The sequence below is a fragment of the Sphaeramia orbicularis genome, chromosome 6 (genome assembly GCF_902148855.1).
Source record: "Sphaeramia orbicularis chromosome 6, fSphaOr1.1, whole genome shotgun sequence".
NCBI lineage: Eukaryota > Metazoa > Chordata > Actinopteri > Kurtiformes > Apogonidae > Sphaeramia > Sphaeramia orbicularis.
Genome location: NC_043962.1, coordinates 7,486,013 through 7,508,716, shown reverse-complemented (window position 1 = coordinate 7,508,716; position 22,704 = coordinate 7,486,013). Strand labels below are relative to the sequence as shown.

Below are 22,704 nucleotides of genomic sequence, written 5' to 3'. Positions count from 1 at the left end.
TATTATAGTCTTAAAAAAAAAAAAAGGAACACAAGACAAGTCTGTTTACAGTTTAATATACTTATTGAAGTTTTACATTTAACAGAGGAAATAATGTGAATATTTCCATCTGTGTCTTCATAGTTTATATATAAATACATTGTTCAGATATTTGAACAGAATCATCCAAATAAGTCGAAGGTTTGTGATTTATCAAATGGATTGAGTGGATTTCAACTTCAGCAAATTTAATCAGAACATATTTTCCCAAATGTAAAATTAACCTGGGCACCCTTACTCATTGTTATTGGTCCTGTAGGAAAATTCCACATTTTTGGCATGTTGTTAAATGTGAACTGGATAAAATATTATCTGTTTCTGTTACTACTGAATGTAATCCATTGACCATGTTGCTTGGAAATGACAGATGTCACAATTATCTGAAATATAAAGACAACTCTATAGGATGCTCACATTTTGTGTGAGGAAATGTATTCTTTTGAATTGGATCACAGATAAAGTACCTACTAAAACTCAATGGCATCGGACAGTACTTGAATATATATCCCTGGACTATTTAACCAGTCTGTTACACAGCAAAGATGAAGTGTTCCATACAACTTGGAACCCCTTTATGTCATATATTGGTCTGGACATTTCAGCCCTTTTCCATAGAGGAATAATGTGAACTCATATTGCTGTCATAGTTTTTTGTTTTTTTTGTTTTTTTTTAAATTGACTGACTGAGTTTTCCACCTCCTTCTGATTTGTGCCGGAATGTTCTGTTCTGTTCTGTTTGTTGTCTCTTTCTTTTCTATAAACAAAAAAAAAAAAAACAATAAATATATATTGGGAAAAAAAAAAATCAGAACATATTTGAATAAATGATGAATCATTTCAATATATTTGGTCTTAAATATTATGGTATAACCTCCATCTGAGCTAATGTGAAAATAATTACAGTGTTTACAATAATCACATGTATTTGTCTCCAAACAAATAGAAAACAACTCAGCAAACATTTAATATTTAATAGTTTTTCTCATTTCAAATGAAGACAGTATATGACTGTATTTATTGAAGCTGATGAACAGAATCTTTACTGTTATTATTGAATATTGAATTCTCCTGAACACTTCTATCATTTAAATGTATAAAATCCATCACATCTTGGAAACACATTCACAATCCCAACATTTGAATTCAAGTTAAAATTAAAACACCATCATTATCATTGGATTTTAATCACAGACATCAGAATCTGTCAAACCAGGATTATTATCACTACAAATGTTTGTATTTAAGTGCATTTGGATACAGATTCATACACGTTCAAACAGTTTACATCATCACTAAGTTTAGTGACTCCAGTAAATCAGAGAAAATCTGTACATTTGATGAGTTTATTACTCAGTGTTGACAGGAGTGATGATCAGAGGAGCAGAGTTTGGACCTCCAGCATTGTTACATGGACTGAAGAATGGGAGGAGTTTATCACTGAAGCAGCAGCCAGTGAAGGAGTAGATGAGAACTGAAGAATCTACGTCATAAAAGGAGACCAGACCCTCCTCATAATCCACAAACACCCCCACCTTCTGAAGACCAGACTTCACAGATAGACAGACAGGAGAATCAGCCCAAGTTTTGTACTCATTTCCATTTATCAACCAGATGGTCCAGTATCCGTTCTGAGGACTCAGTGTGTTCTTTCCTTTCCTGTCGATGGACTCTCTGGCCACTCCTAAAGTCCAGGCAGTCTTTCCTTTAACCTGAACCTCAAAGTAAAACCTGCCTGAGGAGAAACTCTGCTTTCCAAAAACATTGCAATAAATAGTGAATCTCTGTGGTTTATCTGGAAGGTTCTTCTCTACACCACCATCATGAACCTGTTTTCCATCATCAGACAGGATGAGATAAGGAAAGGCTGTATCTGGATCCAGAGTCACATCCACCTCATACTGTTGGACTCTCTTCAGCTCAGCTTTAGCCTTCTTCTTCTTCATGTCTTCTGTGAGTTTGTCCTCCAGCTCAGACACAGCTCTCACCACACTCCCCTCATATGATGGTGGACGGATGCTGACCTTTGTCCAGGTCTTCATGGATGGAGCAGCTTTGACACATGTGAACCTCTGGACAAAGTGGAGGTGGTCTTCAGAGCCTAAGAGCTGCTCCACCTCAGTGCTTCTCTTCTTCAGCTCACAGATTTCCTGTTCCAGCTCTTTGATGAAGTCTTCAGCCTGTTTCTCAGTGCTCCTCTGCTTTTCTTGGATCTTCTCTTTGAACTGGTCCAGACTTCTCTGAACAGACTCCATCAGAGCAGTAAAGACCTCCACACCTTCTGCTGTCTCTCTGTCTGCAGCGTTCTTACTGAGCTCCACTGACTGTTGGATCTCCTGGATCTTCAGTCGTCTCTCCTGGATCACCTGCTGAATTTCAGCCTTTGTCTTTTTCAGCTCTGGTTTCTGTTCTTCATATTCATCTTTCAGAGGAGTAATGTCATGACTTTTGTGGTCTGAGTAGGTGCAGTGGTGACAGATACATGTGTGGTCAGTTTTACAGAACAGCTCCAGAGGTTTGTCATGTTTCCTACACATCCTGTCTTCCAGGTTCTCCACAGGGTGGATCAGCTGATGTCTTTTCAGTGCTGAACGTGTCAGATGAGGTTCCAGATGAGTCTGACAGTAGGAGGTCAGACACACCAGGCAGGACTTCAGGGCCTTCAGTTTGGTTTCAGAGCAGACGTCACAGGGAACTTCTCCTGGTTTGGCAGCTTGTTGGTCTGAGCTGGAGATGTTTGGTTCATGTTGAGCTTCATGTCTGAACTGAGCCACCATCTCTGAGATGATTGTGTTGATCTTCAGCTGAGGTTTTGTGTTGAAAACCTCTTTACACATGGGACACTGATATGGGGCACTAACCCTCCAGTGTTCAGAGATGCAGGATTTGCAGAAGGTGTGTCCACATTGTATTGTGACTGGATCAGTGAAGACCTCCAGACAGATGGAACACAGGAACTGATCTCCAGATCGGACACGACCGGCAGCAGCCATATCTATGGACCAAAAGAACAGATGCATCAGTGAAATATTTGAATTATATAATCAGTGTTTATCATCAGGTGATCATTCATAATAAGGAGACTCATAAAAGTCCTTTATGGTCTTCAGGTAAGTGTGGCTGGTCAGTCACATGACTCTACAGCAGTGTTTAAAATCCATGATGTCAGTCCAATACTTTGACTTTGAAATGTTCTGGAAGTTCATTGAAGTGTAACTGTAGAAAATGTTAGTGGAAACAAAAGCAGGAAGAGACGTAGAACCAAAGTCCAGACCATCTAAAGGACATGGGCTGTAATAAAATAGAATCTATGTAAATACTAGGGATACAACAGTACTGGGGAAAACTGTGTACTGTTCACTTCACCCTGAACGGGACGATCTGCCCGTATGGACCGCAGGTTTTGCAACTGATTTTGCATTAGTGCTTTATATACTGCTGTACAGGCACTGAGTGTGTGCGCCTGTTGAGGCAGAAGAAAGCCTGCCCCTGCAAGTCTCTCTCTCTCTCTCTCTCTCCCTCTCTCTCTCTCTCTATCTATCTATTTATCTCTATCTCTATCTCTCTCTCTCTCTCTCTCCATATGAGCATGCAGTGCAGGGAAGCCCCGCCCCTCAGTGAGAGACAGTGGACAGAGAAGCGCCTTTAGACTCAGCACACATCAGAGTCCTGCACAGATCCACCACTTTTCCAAACCCACACCCACCTGTACCTGCGAACATTAGACCCACAACCTGACCTGTGGTTAACCACATTGTGTACATAGTAACTCACTTTTAAGTACGCATGGGTACCCGACCTGGTGCAGGACTCTGACACATACATTACTGTGACACACTATTACAAGGAAATACGTACAGTAGATAACCATGGTGTTTTTATACGGCCGTTTTCTTTTACATCTCGATGCAGAACATGAATTTATTTATTTTCATAAAGCCCCTTTTGGGCCTTATGTGTGCATGTGGGTGTTTTTTACAACTGTATACAAGTAAAGGAATAAGAAAGAGTTCTATTGTTCAGAACAGAAAGAGTTATTTTTTCAGTACAGTGATAGAATTTGTTCCTACTGTGAAATTCAGTTTTTGATGACAAACAAAATAAAAATATAATTTTGGGAGAGAAAAAACCCAGTTCTGTTCATGCACAAAACATGCTGAAACCAAACAAAAACTGAGGTACGGACCGCACCGTGGACGACCTGAACTGTTGGACCCTTAGTAAATACTGCTGGTTTATCCATGTGGTTCAGTGATAGGAGCCATTGCAGGAGAGTTGGAGTGAAATAAATACAGTTCTATTTGTGTGTTTGGAGTTGAAGTGTGATGTTAAAGCTGTAGTTGGACTCACCGCTGTTTGTCAAAGACTCTGCTGAGACTTGAAACAGATCTGATGAAGTCGGTTTAAGGTTTCTTCGACGGTTCCACAGACAAGTCTGCAGCTCTGCTCACACTGGGAACAACTTTCACTTTCATTTCTGGGAAAGGGTCTTTGTTCTGAGGAATGTGGCTCCGCCTCTGACCTGTTTCCTGTTTCATGTGATGGTGAAATCCAAGTGTGTGTTGTTTCATCACAGAGCACAGACGACATGTCAGACCTGTTGGTCCTTTGTGTTGTGGTCTATCTAGTGGTGGTCTGGTGGTGTAAATATGCAGAATACTTTCAGGTTTCAGGACATACACGTGAATATTAAAGCTATACTGTACGTGTCGTCGTTTCTGGATCGTCTCAAAGACGAGGGATTTATTTTGGCACATACATGGTAAAACCGGCATATTGACAGCGTGTCAGCATCTGAATACAAGTTGCATCTAGTGAACGGTGTTTTTCAAGGTTTCACAGCTTTTTTTGTGAAGTGTGAATATTTTCATAATTTAATTGGGGGGGGTTTTGTACTAAAAAAGAAAAACTTGGATTTGTCATTATTTATAGGTTATTAAGTCATTATTTTACTGGTCTGGCCCGCTTGAGATCAAATTGGGCTAAATATGGCCCCTGAACCAAAATGAGTTTGACAGCCCTGCATTAGACTAAACTCAGAAGTGACACAGACACAGACAGCTTGGAGTGTTCAAAACTTGGTCTGATGTCAATAAATTATCTCTTAATATAAAGAAAACTAAATGTATGGTATTTGGAAACTAAACTGAAAGAACTATTAAATAAAAAATTTCTAAAATTGAAATTGGACTGTTTTGGGAGGCCAAATTCCTCGGGCTTGTCATTACTCAGAAATAGGGTTGAAGCTGGACCTGTGGAGTTGAATGAATGAAGAATTCAGACCCAAGCGGAGCAAAAAATTTGAAAAATTCACAAAAGTAATACCGTAATTTCTGATCTATAAGCCGCTACTTTTTTCCACACACTGTGAACCCACGGCTCAAAAATGATGTGGCTAATTCATGTTTTCTGGGCAAATGATCGATCTGGCTGTCAAAGAAGGAAATAGAGCTGCTGCACGTCAGCTTGGCATCAATGGTGAGACGTTGGAGATGGGGTGGGTGGGGCTTATAGTCCAGAAAGTACGGTACATTCGTGTTCTGTCCTCCAATAACACACTAAGGTGGAAAACTTGAATTTCAGAGTATTTCTGAGTGAACTATAAAGGGTTAATATGCACTGTCCTTAATGGATTGATGGATGGATGGATGGATGGATAGAAAATTGCACTTATCAAGTTTTCTTAAAATAAGACAACATTAAGAAAGGATTATAAATGCTGAAATCCATATTTTAAGCAGAATGTACTAGTTTCAAGTCTTCATAGTAAGTTTTTTTTTTTTTTTTAACTGCAGTACATATATATGGTCGTATGAAGATTTAATGACTCAATAGATTTGTATTTATAGAAAAAACAAGGTAATATTTCTTGAGGACAAACAGTTCCCATATTCTCCATATTCACCCTCAAACAATGGAGTTGGTTTTGTTATAAATATTGCTTAAAATTAGTTGTAATATCTCAGCGCGGTAGTTTAAGATGAAAATTCTTGGAACAAGTCAAATAATCTGAACAAGATTAAGTCTCAATAAGTAAATAAATCTAAAAAAATTATCTTTCAATAGATAGATAGATAGATAGATTGATAGATTGATAGATTGATTTACTTTATTAATCCCCAAGGAGAAATTCAAAATACGGTCTTGTTTTGTTTTATCTTGCTTAGGGTTTATAAATTTTTTTTTTTTTTTTTATTTAACCAGGAAAAGGATCCCATTGAGATTAAGAACCTCTTTTTCAAGGGAGTCCTGGCCAAGAGACAGCATGAAACACAACACATAGTTACAACATACAATTACCTCATACAGTTACAACAAACAATAATTTACAGGACAAGTCAACCTATGAAAAACACATGCAAGTCATTGAGTTGTTCTCCAGCACTTTGGGTTTGGATTTAAAAGCATTCAGGGAGATCAGTTCAGAGAGTTTCCAGTCTTTTAGCAACATATTCCATGTGGATGGAGCAGAGTACACAAATGCCCTTTTTCCCAGCTCTGTACTGGCAAATGGCACAAAGAGGAACAAATGCTCGTTCGATCGCAGACGATAAGAATCAACACTTCTTCTCGTAATCAAACCACAGATATAGGAAGGCAGTAGCCCAAGTATGGCCGTATAAATGAAGGTATACCAGTGTCCCAGCCTTCTAGTGGACAGGGCAGGCCAGCCCACTCTGGAATACAAGTCACAATGATGTGTCATGGTTTTAGAATTTGTAATAAACCTCAGAGAAGCATGACAGACAGTGTCAATCATTTGAAGATACTTAGACGATGCGTTCATATAAAGTACATCTACATAATCTAACACTGGTAAAAAAAAGTGGCAGTGACAAGGTGCTTTTTTACATCAAAATAAAAACACAACTTGTTTCGAAAGTAAAGATATAACTGTAAAAAAAAAAAACACATTTTCACATATCTATAATGTAAAAAAAACAAACAAAAAATCGAACAAAACGCACCCAGACCATGCACATGCATTCATACATTAATTTCTCCACAAAGACCTTGCAGTTAGCATTCAAGCAAGGTTGCATTCATGCTTAACAACAGCTAAAAGCAAATCTAAAAAATATTGTTGATCTCTCTGTGCCTCCACACTGAATATGTATTAATAATTAACCGCAGGCTAAATGTTCTCCCTTGTTTTAACCTTCAGATTGGATAATAAATGCAGCTTACACACACACACACACACACACACACACACACACACACACACACACATACACATAGAACTGTGGGTACACTATATACATCCACGTCTCTCAAATTTAAATCCTCACAAGTTTGGAGTAATGCGATAGACACTTCTTAAATTCACAATGCGTTTATTTCGCTGCTGAACTCTACCTGCATGTAAAACAGCAATTATTTTAGAATAGACACAATTAACACAGACATATACACACATTTGTACACCTTTGGCGTTGTGCACCCGGCTCACATTAAGCAGAGACAAAAGGATGGGGCTTTGCAGTATTTAAATCAGTTATGTGTCTAATTATTCCATATAAAAATAGCCAATATCTAGGGCAAAAGCAACGAGATGGAACATTGTTGTCTGCAGAGGGGAGACCTAGTGGATGCTGGCGAGAGTTCAACACAGCAGAAGACAGGGAGAAAGAAAGAAAGAAAGATGGGGAGGCAGGGAGGGACAGAATGATAAAGGGAGATAGGGAGAGAGTGCGCTTTAGGCTACATAAATATAACATGAACTCTATCCACCAGTGGCAGCACAAGCAAGCAGCACAATGGACGGGGTGTTCGGGAGCGCTTTGTGAGGGCATGGAGAACAGACTGCACTACCTACTCACCTCAGTAATATCAGGCTTTCATATACCTGGGAGATGGAGAGAGTGGTGTGAGGGTGAATGTGTGAGAGAGAGAGAGAGAGAGAGAGAGAGAGAGAGAGAGAGAGAGAGAGCAAAAGCAAACAGGAGAGTGCATTCACTAAACACTGCACATACAGGTGCTGTGCAGGTTGACTCGGAGGCCCATGGACTCAGGTCTTGGCACACTGTAAGACCGGATAAGTTGAGTTTATTTTAAAAATTTGAGGAAACCGGTTGCCTTAAAAAATGTAAGTAATAAGCAATGAAAACTTCAGTGCAACGTTATAATAGTTTTGGATTTTTCATTATAGTATTTTTTTTTTTTTTTTTTTATGGGCTCAGCTGGCTGACAGGCAGCAGCCGACACCAACTGTACTCCCAGTCATCATTGCCCATTTTTCTGACACCTTTGCTTGTGTATCCTCTTTTATTTGGACATTTTACCAGGGAATATCTCACACTACTTTTTTTTTTTTTTTTCTACTTGTCCTGTCCAGCATCCTAACAGCAGAATGGTAGTCTGGTTCCTTTTGGTGCTGAACAAATTTGCTTTGCCAAGGGTAACTTCATAAAGTATATGAAGCACCCTTTGATATTCTACTGTGTTTATTATGAGTTTAGTTGAACCACATTTCAATGCCGGACCAGACATTAGGGGTGGGGGGGTGGGGGTAGAAGAAGGGGAGAGAACAAGAGAGAAGAAGGTGGTGAAGACCCTCACAAGAAAGTATCAACAATACAAACAGTAACAACCAATTATAATGGTAACAATAACTACAACCAGAACTGAGTAAACTGGGCAGAAGAGAGAAAAAACAAAACTACAAAAAAAAAAAACAACGAAAAAAACAACAACAATGAAATACATAAAACCTATGAAATGATGAATATAAGAAAAGAAAGCATGAACAAAATATTGTATTCCACGTTCGCACAAATAATACCTATAACAAATAATACCAGTAACAAATCCACACAGCATCAGTTGTTCACATTCATCTGCTGTGACAGTGAACTAGGCAAACAAACTGAGGTGAAGAACACAGGCATGCAACCAATTTTTTATTTAGTTTTGCCTTTTTTTTTTCTCTAATTCAGTTAGTTTTAATTAGTTTTCAGAGCAGGTTTACTAGTTTTTATTAGTTTTTGTTATTTTCTAAATGCTTAGTTTTAGTTTAGTTTTAGTTTTTTCATATCGTTTATCATCCTCACCGTCATATTCAAATAAATCCCAGACAGGACTCTGCTGCTTTCTCCCAACTTTAGTCTCCATGTTTCCAGGTAGAGTGGAAACAAGAAGACGACTCTAAACGACAAGTGACGAGAAGTGACAGACTGTTAAATATCATACGATGCCAGCAGCTAAAATTGCTTGAGGGAAATAAATCGATTTCATATCAATCCGACATTGACAAAGACAAAAACGAAGGGAATTTTATCCATAATTTTTATACGTTTTAGTTAGTTTTGTAAGCACACAATACAGTTTCAGTTAGTTACCATTTTTTCTTTTAATTATAGTTTTTATTTATTTCAGTTAACAAAAATGTTTTTTCAATTCTAGTTTTCATCATTTTGTTAGTTTTAGTTGGTTGGTTTCAGATGCTGCAGCTCTTTCATAATTCACAGTTTAAGTTCTTGTTTGTTCAGTATTAATTGTCAGCCTTGTAAATCACAGCTGGACTGACTGTACATATCCTGACCAAGGAAAATCCAGTTCTCCCTTTGTGCAGTAATCTACACCTGGATTTACTGCCTCCATCCACAATAATATACTATATCCTCCTGAAACCCATAAAAAGTGACATTTTCAGCTTTTTTACATTAAACAGTCATCTTGATTGGAAATTGCATAATGCAACAGTTTTTTCAGATACATTTTTAAAATTATTTTTATTTATTTATTTTTAAAATGTATTTATTAATGGAATATCATTTGCAATGGACAGCATCTTTTTTTTTTAGCAAAACTGTCAAACTTTTGTCCCCGACAGAGGACAAAAATGCATTGCTAGGTCTCAGTAGCATATAGACCAAATGTCGTCTTAAATTAACCTTTATTTGTAACATAGTATAGCAAACTATTACATGATCAAAAACCAATTAATTTTAGCAAAGCAAAAAGGCTCCGTTTTGAATGTCTGGGGTCACCAGAAATTTGTGACGTTAAAATGGGGTCATGAGCCAAAAAAGGTTGGAAACGATTGGTTTAATATGTGATGTTGAGACCAGAATCTGGATAATGTGTAGCCTGTTTTTTCCCCATAAAAAATACACAAGTCCTGCCTCCAGAAAAGTTGAGAGATGATCTAAAATACATTAAAGAGAAGTCTGTGATTAACTAATTTGTTTGTGCTCGTGTTTTTTCACTGACAAAAGTACAAAGACAGACAGAGGCATTATTTCACTTTTTAATGTCTTGGTAACTGATCGCACTAACTGTTGTTTTTGCAAGTGTTTTTGTCTTTTTCAATTCTTCAGTCCATGATGGCTTTTGTCCTCTGATTCTCCTCTTTAACCCTTTACTGGGCAAGTGACTATTTTTGGTCATTTCTGCACATATGACAAGGCGGTGACAGTAACAGTTCCAGTGAGTCAACAATCTGTGGTCCAATGTGGTCTCCAGGGTCTGTAAGGTCCAATGTGGTCTACAGGGTCTGTAAGGTCCAATGTGGTCTCCAGGGTCTGGAAGGTCCAATGTGGTCTACAGGGTCTGTAAGGTCCAATGTGGTCTCCAGGGTCTGTCAGGTCCACCTCTGCATGAACAGTGAGTGGACCCGCTCTGTTCGGTTCCATGAAGTAATGGTACTAATGTAAGGAATGATGTTCAAAGGGATCATGTGGATGTGGACAGGGGTCTGGACCAGCACGCATGGGGGTCTAATGCAGGGGTGTCCAATCCTGGTCCTCAAGGGCCGGTATCCTACATGTTTTAGATGTTTCCCTCTTCCAGTCCACATGACAGGCTTATCGTTTGAACCAGGTGTGTTGGAAGAGGGAAACATCTAAAACATGCAGGATACCGGCCCTTTAGGACCTGGATTGGACACCACTGGTCTAATGTTAGAAGATTATTCTGACTTTAGTTTCAGAATTCTGATTTTTTTTTTTTTTTCACAGAATTCTTCTTCTCTCAGAATAATAATAATAATAATAATAATAATAATAATAATAATAATAATAATAATAATAATAATAATAATAATAATAATAATAAAATTGACCTTTTTTTCTCCCCAGTGGCCCTAATCCTCTTCCGTACCCTAGGCAGGTGACAGAAACAAGCCATAAAACAGCCAACATTAATACATCACTCATTCGCTATGAATTACAAATTTTAAAATACACGTAATGATGATATAGACATAATCAAAACAAACAAACAAACAAGCAAATAAACAAAAAACAGATAGACATAGGATGATCAGATATTACACTGACATCCTTTTTTTTTTTTTCTGAGAATCATAATTCCTGTCTGACCACATTAAGTCCACTTCCACGGTCTTTCAGCCTGAGATGAGCTCAGGTTTGGAGAACTGGATCAGTCCAGTCCGGTACAGTTTGTGGTTTTATTTTTGGATGCATCAGCAGACGGTGTTGAGCCCATGTGTCTAGAACAGAATGACTGTTTTTCACGTAGGGCCTCAACAGTGGTTTCCAGCCTCGGCCTTTATGCACTGAGATTTCCCAGGAATGTCTTAATCCTTAATCCTTTCACAGTGTCATATACTTCAGATGAGGTGAGACTGAAATTCCTCTAAATATTATTTTTGAACTGACCGGCTGTTCTCCTATGAAGTTTGACACAAAGGCTATGATCCCCTCTACTAAGCTGATCAGACACATTATTGAGGACCTTTTCTCTGTACGTTTGACTCTAAAGTACAGGTTGAAATGAATCACAGATTGGAGATTTTATTGCACTTTGGGTCGTGTTTCAGCTTTTCTGGTATTGAGAGTCACACAAAGGCACAAAAGTTGAGCTCATCAGAGTTAATTTATTTACTCAATCATTCATTTTCTGAACCACTTAATACCTACGGGTAGTTTAGATTGACCAGTTAACCCATGAAGTGGTTGTGTTTGGACGGTGGGATGAAGCCAGAGTACCTGGAGAGAACCCAGGACCTGCAGGAAGTCCACAAAGAACAGAGTTGAACCAGGATCCCGTGCCACCAAATTTAAATAACAACTTTATATACTGTTGGTAGTTAATCTAGATCGGAGGGGTCAAACTCATTTCTCCCAGAGGCTGCATTCAGCCCAATTGGATCTGTAATGGTAATTTTACATATATTCTATATTACAAAAACGATTGTTTGAACTCTGTATTATTTGAGACTGGGATTTTATTCCTGTTAGACCAGGGGTGTCAAACTCATGTTAGTTCAGGGGCCGCATACAGCCGGATCGTTAAAATAACAACCTAATAATACATAAATAATATCAGTTCCAAAATTTGTATGTCTAATTTTTATGTTTTACAGTGGAAAAAAGTAAAATTATATTATCAAAATGTTTACATCTACAAAATATCCTTTAAAAAATGTGGAAGAACATGAACAACCATGACCAAAATTATATTTATCAAGAAAAAAAAGTGCAATTTAAACAATTTATGCAATTTTTTGGCCTCAGCTTCACATTTTTACATGTTCATTACAACATAGAGATCACAATGGATCTACAGATACACAAAACATTAAATAACCGACTGAATATTGGTACGATTACTCTTCATTCTCTTAAGACATTTCAGGTTGTTTATATTTGTTCAGGTTTTTCACATTTTTTGTAAAAGGCTAGTCTTTAAATGTTAACATTTTTGTGTAATTTTAGTTTTTTTTTTTTTTTACACTAAAACAAAGAGAAAATTTTGTGGTTTTCATTATTTCTAGTTTATCATGATAGTATTTTACTGGTCTGACCCACTTTAGATCAAACTGACCTAAAGTTGTTTTGACATCCTTGACTGTTAACGTCTTTAGTGTAATTTTTGCATTTCACTATTTCATCCCATGGGCTGGATTGGACCCTTTGGTACCTGCGCGACGTTGGCCCCCCACCCAACAAAAATCTCTGGATAAATAGTCTCATTCGTTTGTGCTTCGTTTGTGCAGGTTTGTGGAGCGAAAATTTTCGTTTGTGCTATTATGGTTATCGAGTTATTAACAATTCTTTGAAAGGTCATTCTGAGGTCAGCCAGCCCCCCACTTGCTCCAAATTTAACCGAAACGGTGGCGTTTATTTGTGCTTTGTTTGTGCTAGTTAGTGCTGCTAAAATTTTCATTTGTGCTATTATGGTTTTATAGATATGACAAGATTTATTTTCAGCCGATGACATCACACAGCCCCCCACTTCCACAAAATCGAGTGGAAATGGTTGCATTTGTTTGTGCTTCTTTTGTGCTGGTTAGTGCCATTAAAATTTTCGTTTGTGCTATTATGGTTATTGAGTTATAAACAATTCTTTGAAAGGTCATTCTGAGGCCTGTATTTTTAAGATACAGGAAAATAGCAATGAAATGACAAAAACAGACTGTGATTTTACATGTCAAATGTAAAAAAAACAAAAAAAACATGAAAAAACTGTAACTGTGAATAACCATAAAATTTCCATTTTTTTAAATAAATTTTTTCTTTTTTCACAGAAAAATACAGTTAAAATACATTTGCAAATGTATTGTAATTTCACAAATATTTCTTTTCTATTTAATATATTAAACTGTTAATTTAAAGTTTAATACTGTAAAAAAAAAAAAAAAAAGAAAATTAGTGACAACTAACTGTAAAAGATGTATTTGTTCTGTAAGTTTAACAAGACTTGTTTGTTAATTGACAAATATCCTGTGTAATTACAGGAGTTTTCACAACAAAAATGTTGAATAAATGTATTTTTGTGAATGTATAACATGTATAAGCACTGATAAACTGTCCAAATACAGTTTTTATTAGTGGATTGTACAACTGAGTCTCACTGAAAATTATTTTTATATATATATATATTTATAGGTAATTTGATTGGTTTAATACATGAAAATATTCTTTATTAAACATTAAAAAGTCAAACAAATATGCTAAATCTCGTGAAGTTATGGCAAAAAAATAAGTATTTTAATTATGGAAAATTACCTCATTTTTATGAGATGGTTATTTTCCGTTTTTCTACAGTATTATTTTGGCACCCCTGCTGCCAGAATATTACCGTTTTTTTACTGTTTTTTTTTTTTTTTTTTTTTTACAGTGTAAAATGAGTTTGACATCCCTGCTCTACACACACTACTACTGTTGTTTTCCATATGCTGATGACGACCTGCATGTTTTTTATCTCGCCACAGCTGCAGCTGAACTGAAAATCCAAACTTCTGGCACCTCGTTGTATGTGTCACAATGCGAGTGCCTTTGCTCTTCTGTTTCACACGGCTGTACCACTGACTGCTGTTAAGGTATGAAATCTTCAACTCAAATCCCCATTTTTGGGCCTGTAATTCTACATCTGCCCACGGTTTATTCCATTGATGTCCTGTCTGTATCAATTCCCAGTGCAGTGTCTGTTGGCAGCTACTTGGATGTTCTCTTGTTGTGTGTTGAAAAAAGCCAAATCCGTGCCGAGATGACAGAGGGTGTAATCGCTAGCTATGTGATTCAACAATACAACTCTTAGAAGCTATTCAGACTGGGGCCTGTCCTTGACCCTTAAGGAGCTTGTAATGTGGGCTTTTTTCCCACTCTTTGTATTTACCGGCAGAAACAAGGAGGGGGGACAGGGATAGAGGGGGACCAACCACTGAGTGAGGGCTTTTGCCCCCTCTATGCCAGCGGCAGTCACACTGGGGAGCTATGCACACACACACACACACACACACACACACACACACACACACACACACACACATTATTGCACAGACACACACACATTCCCCCCAAAATGCACACACAGGTCTCCTGGTGTGGACTCATTTAATAGATAGGGAGAGGTGAAGGTTGGAGGGTGAGTCAAAGGGAGACAAGAGGGAGGCGAAAGTGGAGGGGGGGGGGTTGAGAGGAGAAACAAGAGCCCCCACCCCCACCCTCACCCCCCCACCTTCCCAAACCCACAGCAAGGGGTCAATCTTAAAGGCTTCTCTGTGTCTCTGTGGGAGGACGGGGTAGGGTGGTGGGCAGTGAGGCTCAATCTGTGGAGGGCAGCGGTCCTGCTGGTCGGCACAGGGAGTCCACGTTACCCAGTTATCCATGACAACCAGAGACAGAGAGAGAGAGAGAGAGACGGATGGAGGGAAGTCAGAAAAAGAGAGAGAGAGAGGGCTGGGGGTGGGGGGGGCATGGAAATGCTCAGCTGCGGTCAGAGAGTGCTCAGTTGGAGCACAGAGACAAGAACAAAGCACCCAGTGATTTTCATTTTTTCCCCTCTTTGTCTGCTTTATATTGTCCACAGACGTGTCCCTCTTTTCTTTACTGGAAATAAAGAAGCTTTGAAGACACACAAACAGGAGGCCAACACACACTTTCCTGCACATTCATGTACACACTCGTGTAGCTAATTGAATTATGCTTACAGGGTAAGTCAAATGATTTATTTTCACAGTGACAGGAGGAGGCCCAGTGGAAAGTGGAAACATAATGTTAGAATGTAAAAAGTTCTCTTCACAGATCTTTGCAAACGAAACACCTAAAAGTCACATGTCCCAAGAGTGGGAAAATCTACTTCATGTTTAAAACCGATTCTGCAGAAACTACTTTGATACAGACTCTGTTAAAAGGAGATGTTCAACATGTTAAATATGTCTGATATTCCAGCGTCTGTGAAGAAAAGTCTGAACTGGACTTTGACAGGATGATCTATCGCAGGGGTGTCAAACATGTGGCCCGGGGGCCAAAACCGACCTTCCAAAGGGTCCAATTCGGACCGCAGGATGAATTAGTGAAATACAAAAGTTACACTGAAGATGTTAACAATCAAGGATGTCAAAATAACTCTAGGTCAGTTCGATCTAAAGTGGGTCAGACCAGTAAAATACTATCATAACAAGAAAAGCACTCGGAGAGTCAGACCTCCACCAAGGCAGATCAGTGCCCCCCCTCGATCACCACCAAAATTTAATCAGTTGTTCCTTGTGCCAGTATCAACAATTACTGAAAATTTCATGAAAATCCGTCCATAACTTTTTGAGTTATCTTGCTAACAAACAAACAAACAAACAAACAAACAAACAAAGCAAAGTGATCACAATACCTCCTGGTGGAGGTAATAAACTAGAAATAATGAAAACCACAATTTTTTTCTTTTTGTTTTAGTGTAAAAAAAAAATTAAAATTACATAAAAATGTTAACATTTAAAGACTAGCCTTTTACAAAAAATGTGAAAAACATGAACAAATATAAACAACCTGAAATGTCTTATGAGAAAATGAAGAGTAATTCTACCAATATTGTGTCTGTTATTAAATGTTTTGTGTATTTGTAGATCCAATGTGATCTGTAATGAACATGTAAAAATGAGAAGCTGAGGCCAAATAATGGCATAAATTGTTTAAATTGCACTTTTTTTTCTCAATAAATTTGATTTTGGTCATGGTTGTTCATGTTTTTCCACATTTTTTAAAGGATATTTTGTAGATGTAAACGTTTTGATAATATACTTTTACTTTTTTCACTGTAGAACATAAAAATTAGACATACAAATTTTGGAATTGATACTATTTATGCATTATTATGTTATTATTTTAACGATCCAGCTGTATGTGGCCCCTGAACTAACATGAGTTTGACACCCCTGATCTATTGTATTACATTCCCCTCCCTGCCTTTAAAGTTTCCTAAATGTCTAAAAAATGCAAAATTCTAGTAACAAAATAAGAATATTTATAATTATACTGTCAGGATGCTTTCTCAATCACACAGAATTAAACATGAGAGCTCATGCAGGTGATTGCCACTAAACGTCCCATGTGTTTCCAACCAAATACTACACAAGGACTATTTAATTTTCTGATTTGTTTGCATGTTTTTATCTGTTTGTATATTTCCAGCTACAACTACCTTACTACATTCACTACTTTTTAGTACTTTGTATATTTCCCCCCCCTTTTACTCAGATTATATTTATAATGACATGTGATTTGTTTTTGTATGGGTCCAATATCTGTTCTATATTTATCTGTTCATACACCTCCATCAGCTGATGTTCATGTTATGGATCAAGAGCAGAATGATTATTTACAATTACACTGTAACTGATTGATGTATTTATTTAGAATATAAATGTCAAAACAGAAGAAAATATATAAACAAAACACTTAAACATAAGACATATAATACATATTTGAAAAAGTAGTGAGAAGAAGTACAACTTACAAACTCCACCCCTTCTCCTTATATAATTAATAACAATAATAACCTTCCTAGTCTACGCATATCTATACTATATACTGTAATATGACTGATACCTATTATTAAATAATTTGGTTTCTGGCTTTAAATTATTATGAACAAATATAATATGATTTACATAAACACATAATACAATAACACATATATGCAAATACATATTCATACACAGATCTACACACACCTATGCATACATATACATATACATATACATATACATATACATACCACATACTTGTACATCTTTATAACCCCCAGTGATACCCAACACCTCCCTCATCGCTGTACCTCTTAAACATTATGTCTTTGTACATCCTTTTAAATTCTTTCATGCTTGGACATTTGCTTAAACCCTATATTAAATCTGTTCCACAGTCTCACCCCGCTGACTGAAACACAAAAACCCTTCCTAGTCGTGCGTATTAAGTGAATTTTAAAGTTATTTTTCCCCCTTAAATTATAACCCCCCCCCCCCCATCCACACTAAATCCTGCTGTTAATCTGTGATAGTATAAATTCTACCAAATGTAAATAAGATTTATTTCCTTAGTTTCATAATATTTGATGTACACTGTTGCCCATAAAGTTGGAATTATTTTGTTTTCAGACAGATTTATCCGTTTATTTTAGTTCGGTATGTTGTGTGTCGGAGATCCAAAGACTATTTCCCTCCATGTTGGACAATTCTATTCTATTCTGTTTTCCAATTCAATACAAGTTTGTTTGTAAAGCTGTTAAAAAACAACAGTTGGCCAAAGCTCCGTACACAAACAAAACACATAAAAGAACTGAAGACACATAAAACCAAATATAAAACTAAAGCAAAACAGTAAAAAACAATGGTATTTTACTCTAACATATGTTGCAGTTGAGACATTGGACATTGGACTGGGTGTAGATGCCGTTCTCTACAGCTGATGAGAATGGTGTCAGGGTTTGTCCAAACTTGATGCAACAGCAACAGAAACCAGATTAGATCAGACCAGTTTATTTACAGAACAATTTATACGAGGAAATTCAAAGTGCTTTACAAAAATGAAAGACAAATTATAAATATGTAAACAGAATAGTGATTTAAAACAGTAAAATATTGACTTAAAATGTTAAAATACAAAGGGAAGAGTGCAGATAAAACCACTTCAGTTGCTGTGTCGTCATCTTCCTAACATAATACATCATATTTTCAGATTTATCAGGAAACAAACAAAAAAAAAACAAAAACCACAACTTAACCAGAAATTGAGTATTTGATCATTTAGGCAAAAAATTACTTGGGTAATTATTTTATGCAGATCTAAACATGTTTTCAGTTTGGACATTGTCAGACTTGGGGGTCGTCTAATGTCATCACAGGCTATTTCAGCATAAAACTGAAACGCTGCTTCTCCCTGTCTCGTCCCGACTCTTTGACGGCCTTTCCCTTAAAGTCTCACAGTCCGATGTGGTTGAAAAGGCACCGACATGTCACCGATGTCATATCACACACAGGCTAATCAATTCATCCCCAATAAACACTGATATGCTGCAAAAAAGGCCTGTACAAAAATAAGAAAATTATTATTGGGAACATTAAGAACATAAGAACATTATTGGGTTAAAATGTCTTATTTCAAGTAAAATTATCTGCCAGTGCAGAAAGAAAATTGGACTTTCTTAAAATAAGACAATATTACGTAAGGATTATAAATGCTAAAATCCTTATTTTAAGCAGAATTTACTAGTTTCAAGCCTTCATAGTTATATTTTTTTTTAACTATGGTACATTTGTATGGTCGTATGAAGATGTAATGACTCAATAGATTTGTATTCATGGAAAAAACTGCATAAAATAATATAATATTTCTTGAGGGTAAACAGTTACTGTGTCCTCCATACTCATCCCCCAACAATAGAGCTGGTTTTGTTAAAAATATAGCTTAGAATTAGTTTTAATATCTATGTGGGGTAACTCATGATGAAAATTCATGGAACAAGTCAAATAATCTGAACAAAACTAAGTCTCAATAAGTAAATAAATCTAAAAAAATGATCTTTTGATAGATAGATAGATAGATAGATAGATAGATAGATAGATAGATAGATAGATAGATAGATAGATAGATAGATAGATAGATAGATAGATAGATAGATAGATAGATAGATAGATAGATAGATAGATAGATAGATTTACTTTATTAATCCCCAAGGGGAAATTCAAAATATTAGTGAATGTATTGACTAACATCTGTGTGATGTAAAGTGAAAATTAAATTAGGATGTAGTTTTGTTTATCCTGATGCAACAAAAATCAACATTTTAAAGATCAATGTACTTTATTTATCCCAAACTGTGAAGTTATAGTGAAGCAGCAGCACATTCAATAACAATAGTATAAGATCACAGCAAACATGAGGAAAGAGAAATATATGAGCAAACACTATACACTGTACGAATCTGGCTAATAACTGGAATGTTCTGAAATGGAACTGTAAGGTGCCCTGCACTTTAGGCGTCTCTATACGTTCTGTGTTGTGATTGTCAAATGTGGTCCATGTCTGTTTATATGACAGACTAACTGTCATTGTTATAATGTGTCCATGTGATGATGTTTTTTTTTCTTGTCTTGTGAAGCAATGATATGTAGCACTGTGCCCAAGATAAATTTTCCTCAGGGGACAGTAAAGTTTAATTTACTTTTTTTTTTTTTACTTTAACCCTTTCATGCATAATGGTCACTATGGTGGACAGTTATTCTCCAGCTGTTCTCTTGTATATTCACAGGTTTTGTTGTTTTAGTTCCATATCAGCCAACACAGCAGACACTCATGCATCATCCCATACACTGCAATTCACACCATTACAGTAACTTTGCTGTTCTTGATAAACCTGATCTGCAGTTTGAGTGTAAATCAATTGCTTGTCATTATTATTAAACAGTTTTTTGGGTTTTTTTTTTACATAAAGTTTTTTTTTTTTGCCTATTATCTCCATGAAGTGAGTAATGATTGGTATTAGAGTGTATTAAAATGTGAGAAAACATCAGATTAGCTGCATTAAAAGTGTTGTTATTTCATAGTTTTCACATGATGTATCAGTAAATACATGTTTCTTTACTTCAAAAACTAAATGCATGGTGTCAAGCTGAGTGGACATTTTTGGAACTCCATGAAAAATAGATTCATAAGAAAAGTTTCAATCACACTGTTGTTTTTTGTTTTTTTTTTGATGCCTAAAGAGGAAAAAAAAAAACACTCGGGGAAAATTAATCTTGATTAAGGTTCTCACAATTCATGCATGAAAGGGTTAAAACAGTTGAAATCCTCCAACCGGAAATGTGCAAAAGACGTTGGATTTATGAGCCAGATAAACATTCCAAATCCAAGTCAGGATTGGCCTAAACCCTCTGGAATAGTCTTCCCCATCACATCAGATCATCAGATTCTATAGACACCTTCAAGTGACTCTTAAAAACTCACATTTATAAACAAGCATTTCATTAAGTCTCTTCTGTTTACACCCCAGTGAATTCATGTTACTGACTTGACTTCTTTCCTGGAGTCTCTGTGCTTTATCACCTCACCGGTTTTTCCCTGGATCTTCACAGGTTTTCCTAGGATCATCTCTGGACCTGCTGCTGTGGTCCTGCCTCTCTCCACCTTTATCATCATCACTCACTTATCCATATAGTTAAAATAGTATTTATTATACTGTTCTATACATGTTCTAATTCAGTTATCTGTGCATGTGTCTCCCCCTACCTCCCCCCTCTCCCCCAGTCTCTCTCTATCTCTGTCGCTCTCTCTTTTCTCCTCCTTTACTTTCTCGCTTTAACCCCAACTGGCCAAGGCAGACGGCCATCCTTCAGGAGTCCGGGTCTGCTCGAGGTTTCTGCTGTTAAAGGGAAGTTTTTCCTTCCACTGTCACCGGTCATAAGTGTTTGCTCCTGGAGGATTCTGTTGGGTTTCTGTAAACTGGCTGAAAATTTGATCTGATTTGATCTATCTCCCCTTTATGTGAAGCACTTTGTAACACGTTCTTTTAAAAAGTGCCATATAAATAAATAGGCCTGTTACGGTACACGTACCGAACCGAACCGTTTCGGTACACACCTGTTCGGTGCGGTACACAGCTGTACTGAAACGGCACAGTATGATGAGAAAAAGAAAAAGGAATGAAAGACGTTGTTTGACGCGGAACTTTAAATCTGCGCAAGTTTCACACGGACTTAATAAAGGAGCACACATTGACCCAAAATATGAAATAGCAGCTGATATAAGGTTAAAAAAAACAACAAATATGATGTGAACCTGGGAGGAAGAGACTGAAGACGCTCTGTCATCATTACAGTCCAGTTTGGATCAGTTCAGGTTCAGGTGAAAGACAACAACGAGGAAAGAGATGTTAATATGACGGACGTTGTTTGGCCCCTAGGAACTACGGTAGTTCTAAAACACTGACACTAGCTCTGTCTGTCTGTCTGTCTGTCACACACGCTGTATAATAGAGGAATAAATAGAATGTTGAAAGTATGTAAAGTTTCACTTTTGTTTCACAACAGTGTTCGTTATGTTAGTTATGGACCACACCCCCAGGTATATAAATGTGCGCCCCCCCTACCCCCCCGGCTCTGACAAAAAAAAAAAAAAAAAAAAAATCCCCCACGCACACAGGCACACAACGCAGTTTGTTCTCTGTCCTAACATAAATAATTTGGTTCATTGTGTTGTCAGTGTTTCTCTTCAGTTTGTTTCAACAGAATACCAGTTTACCCCCTTGTTAACGTTGTACTTCATGTGGAATTTTTATGTTATTCTTATGCAGAACATGAACTGACAGAACTGTGATTAGATTTTTCTTGTTTGTTCAAAACTACCTTTCAGGGAAAAGTGCAATACTAATGTTTAAAATACATTTAGTAATATTAATAATTCATTTTATTTTCTATTTGATTTATAGCAGCAGAATTATATTATTCCTGTTTTTCTATATTCTATTGTCTCCAAAAATTGGGGGAAAAATGTTTAAAAAAAATTCCTAAATGCATTAATAGACATTTTGAGGGGTTTTCTTTCTTTCTTCCCGTACCGAACTGAAAAAAACCGAACCGTGGCTTTGAAAACCGAAAACGTACCGAACCGAAAATTCTGTGTACCCTTACAGGCCTATAAATAAAGCTTTACTTACTTAGATATTCCTTTTATTTGCAGTGTAAACACCTGTTTGTCTTCCACCTCAGAACCCTTCTTCCTCTCATCCCAGCCTTAAATCCAACTCCACATTTTTCCTGCGTCCTCCCTCTGTATTCTCAGGGTCCCTGGTGCAGTTGCGCCTCTCGGCCACAGCCTGGCGCTGTTGCCTAACCCTGGCCCCGTCTCCCCTCTCTCTCTCTCTCCTCCTGCCTCTCTCTCTCTCTCTGTCCTCCTGCCTCTCTCTCTCTCTCTCTCTCTCTCTGCCTCA

The 22,704-nt window shown here is 37.1% G+C and overlaps 1 protein-coding gene across 1 annotated transcript; it reads right to left on the bottom strand.

Annotated features, from left to right (window-relative positions):
- Positions 1-859: 859 nt before the first annotated feature.
- On the bottom strand, positions 860-4,510 carry LOC115421607 (E3 ubiquitin-protein ligase TRIM21-like). Its single transcript, XM_030137566.1, has 2 exons — positions 4,387-4,510; positions 860-3,031 (listed from the first exon to the last, which is right to left on the bottom strand). Exon 2 carries the CDS (start codon positions 3,027-3,029, stop codon positions 1,386-1,388), a length of 1,644 nt encoding a protein of 547 aa, XP_029993426.1. The 5' UTR covers positions 3,030-3,031; positions 4,387-4,510; the 3' UTR covers positions 860-1,385.
- Positions 4,511-22,704: the final 18,194 nt, after the last annotated feature.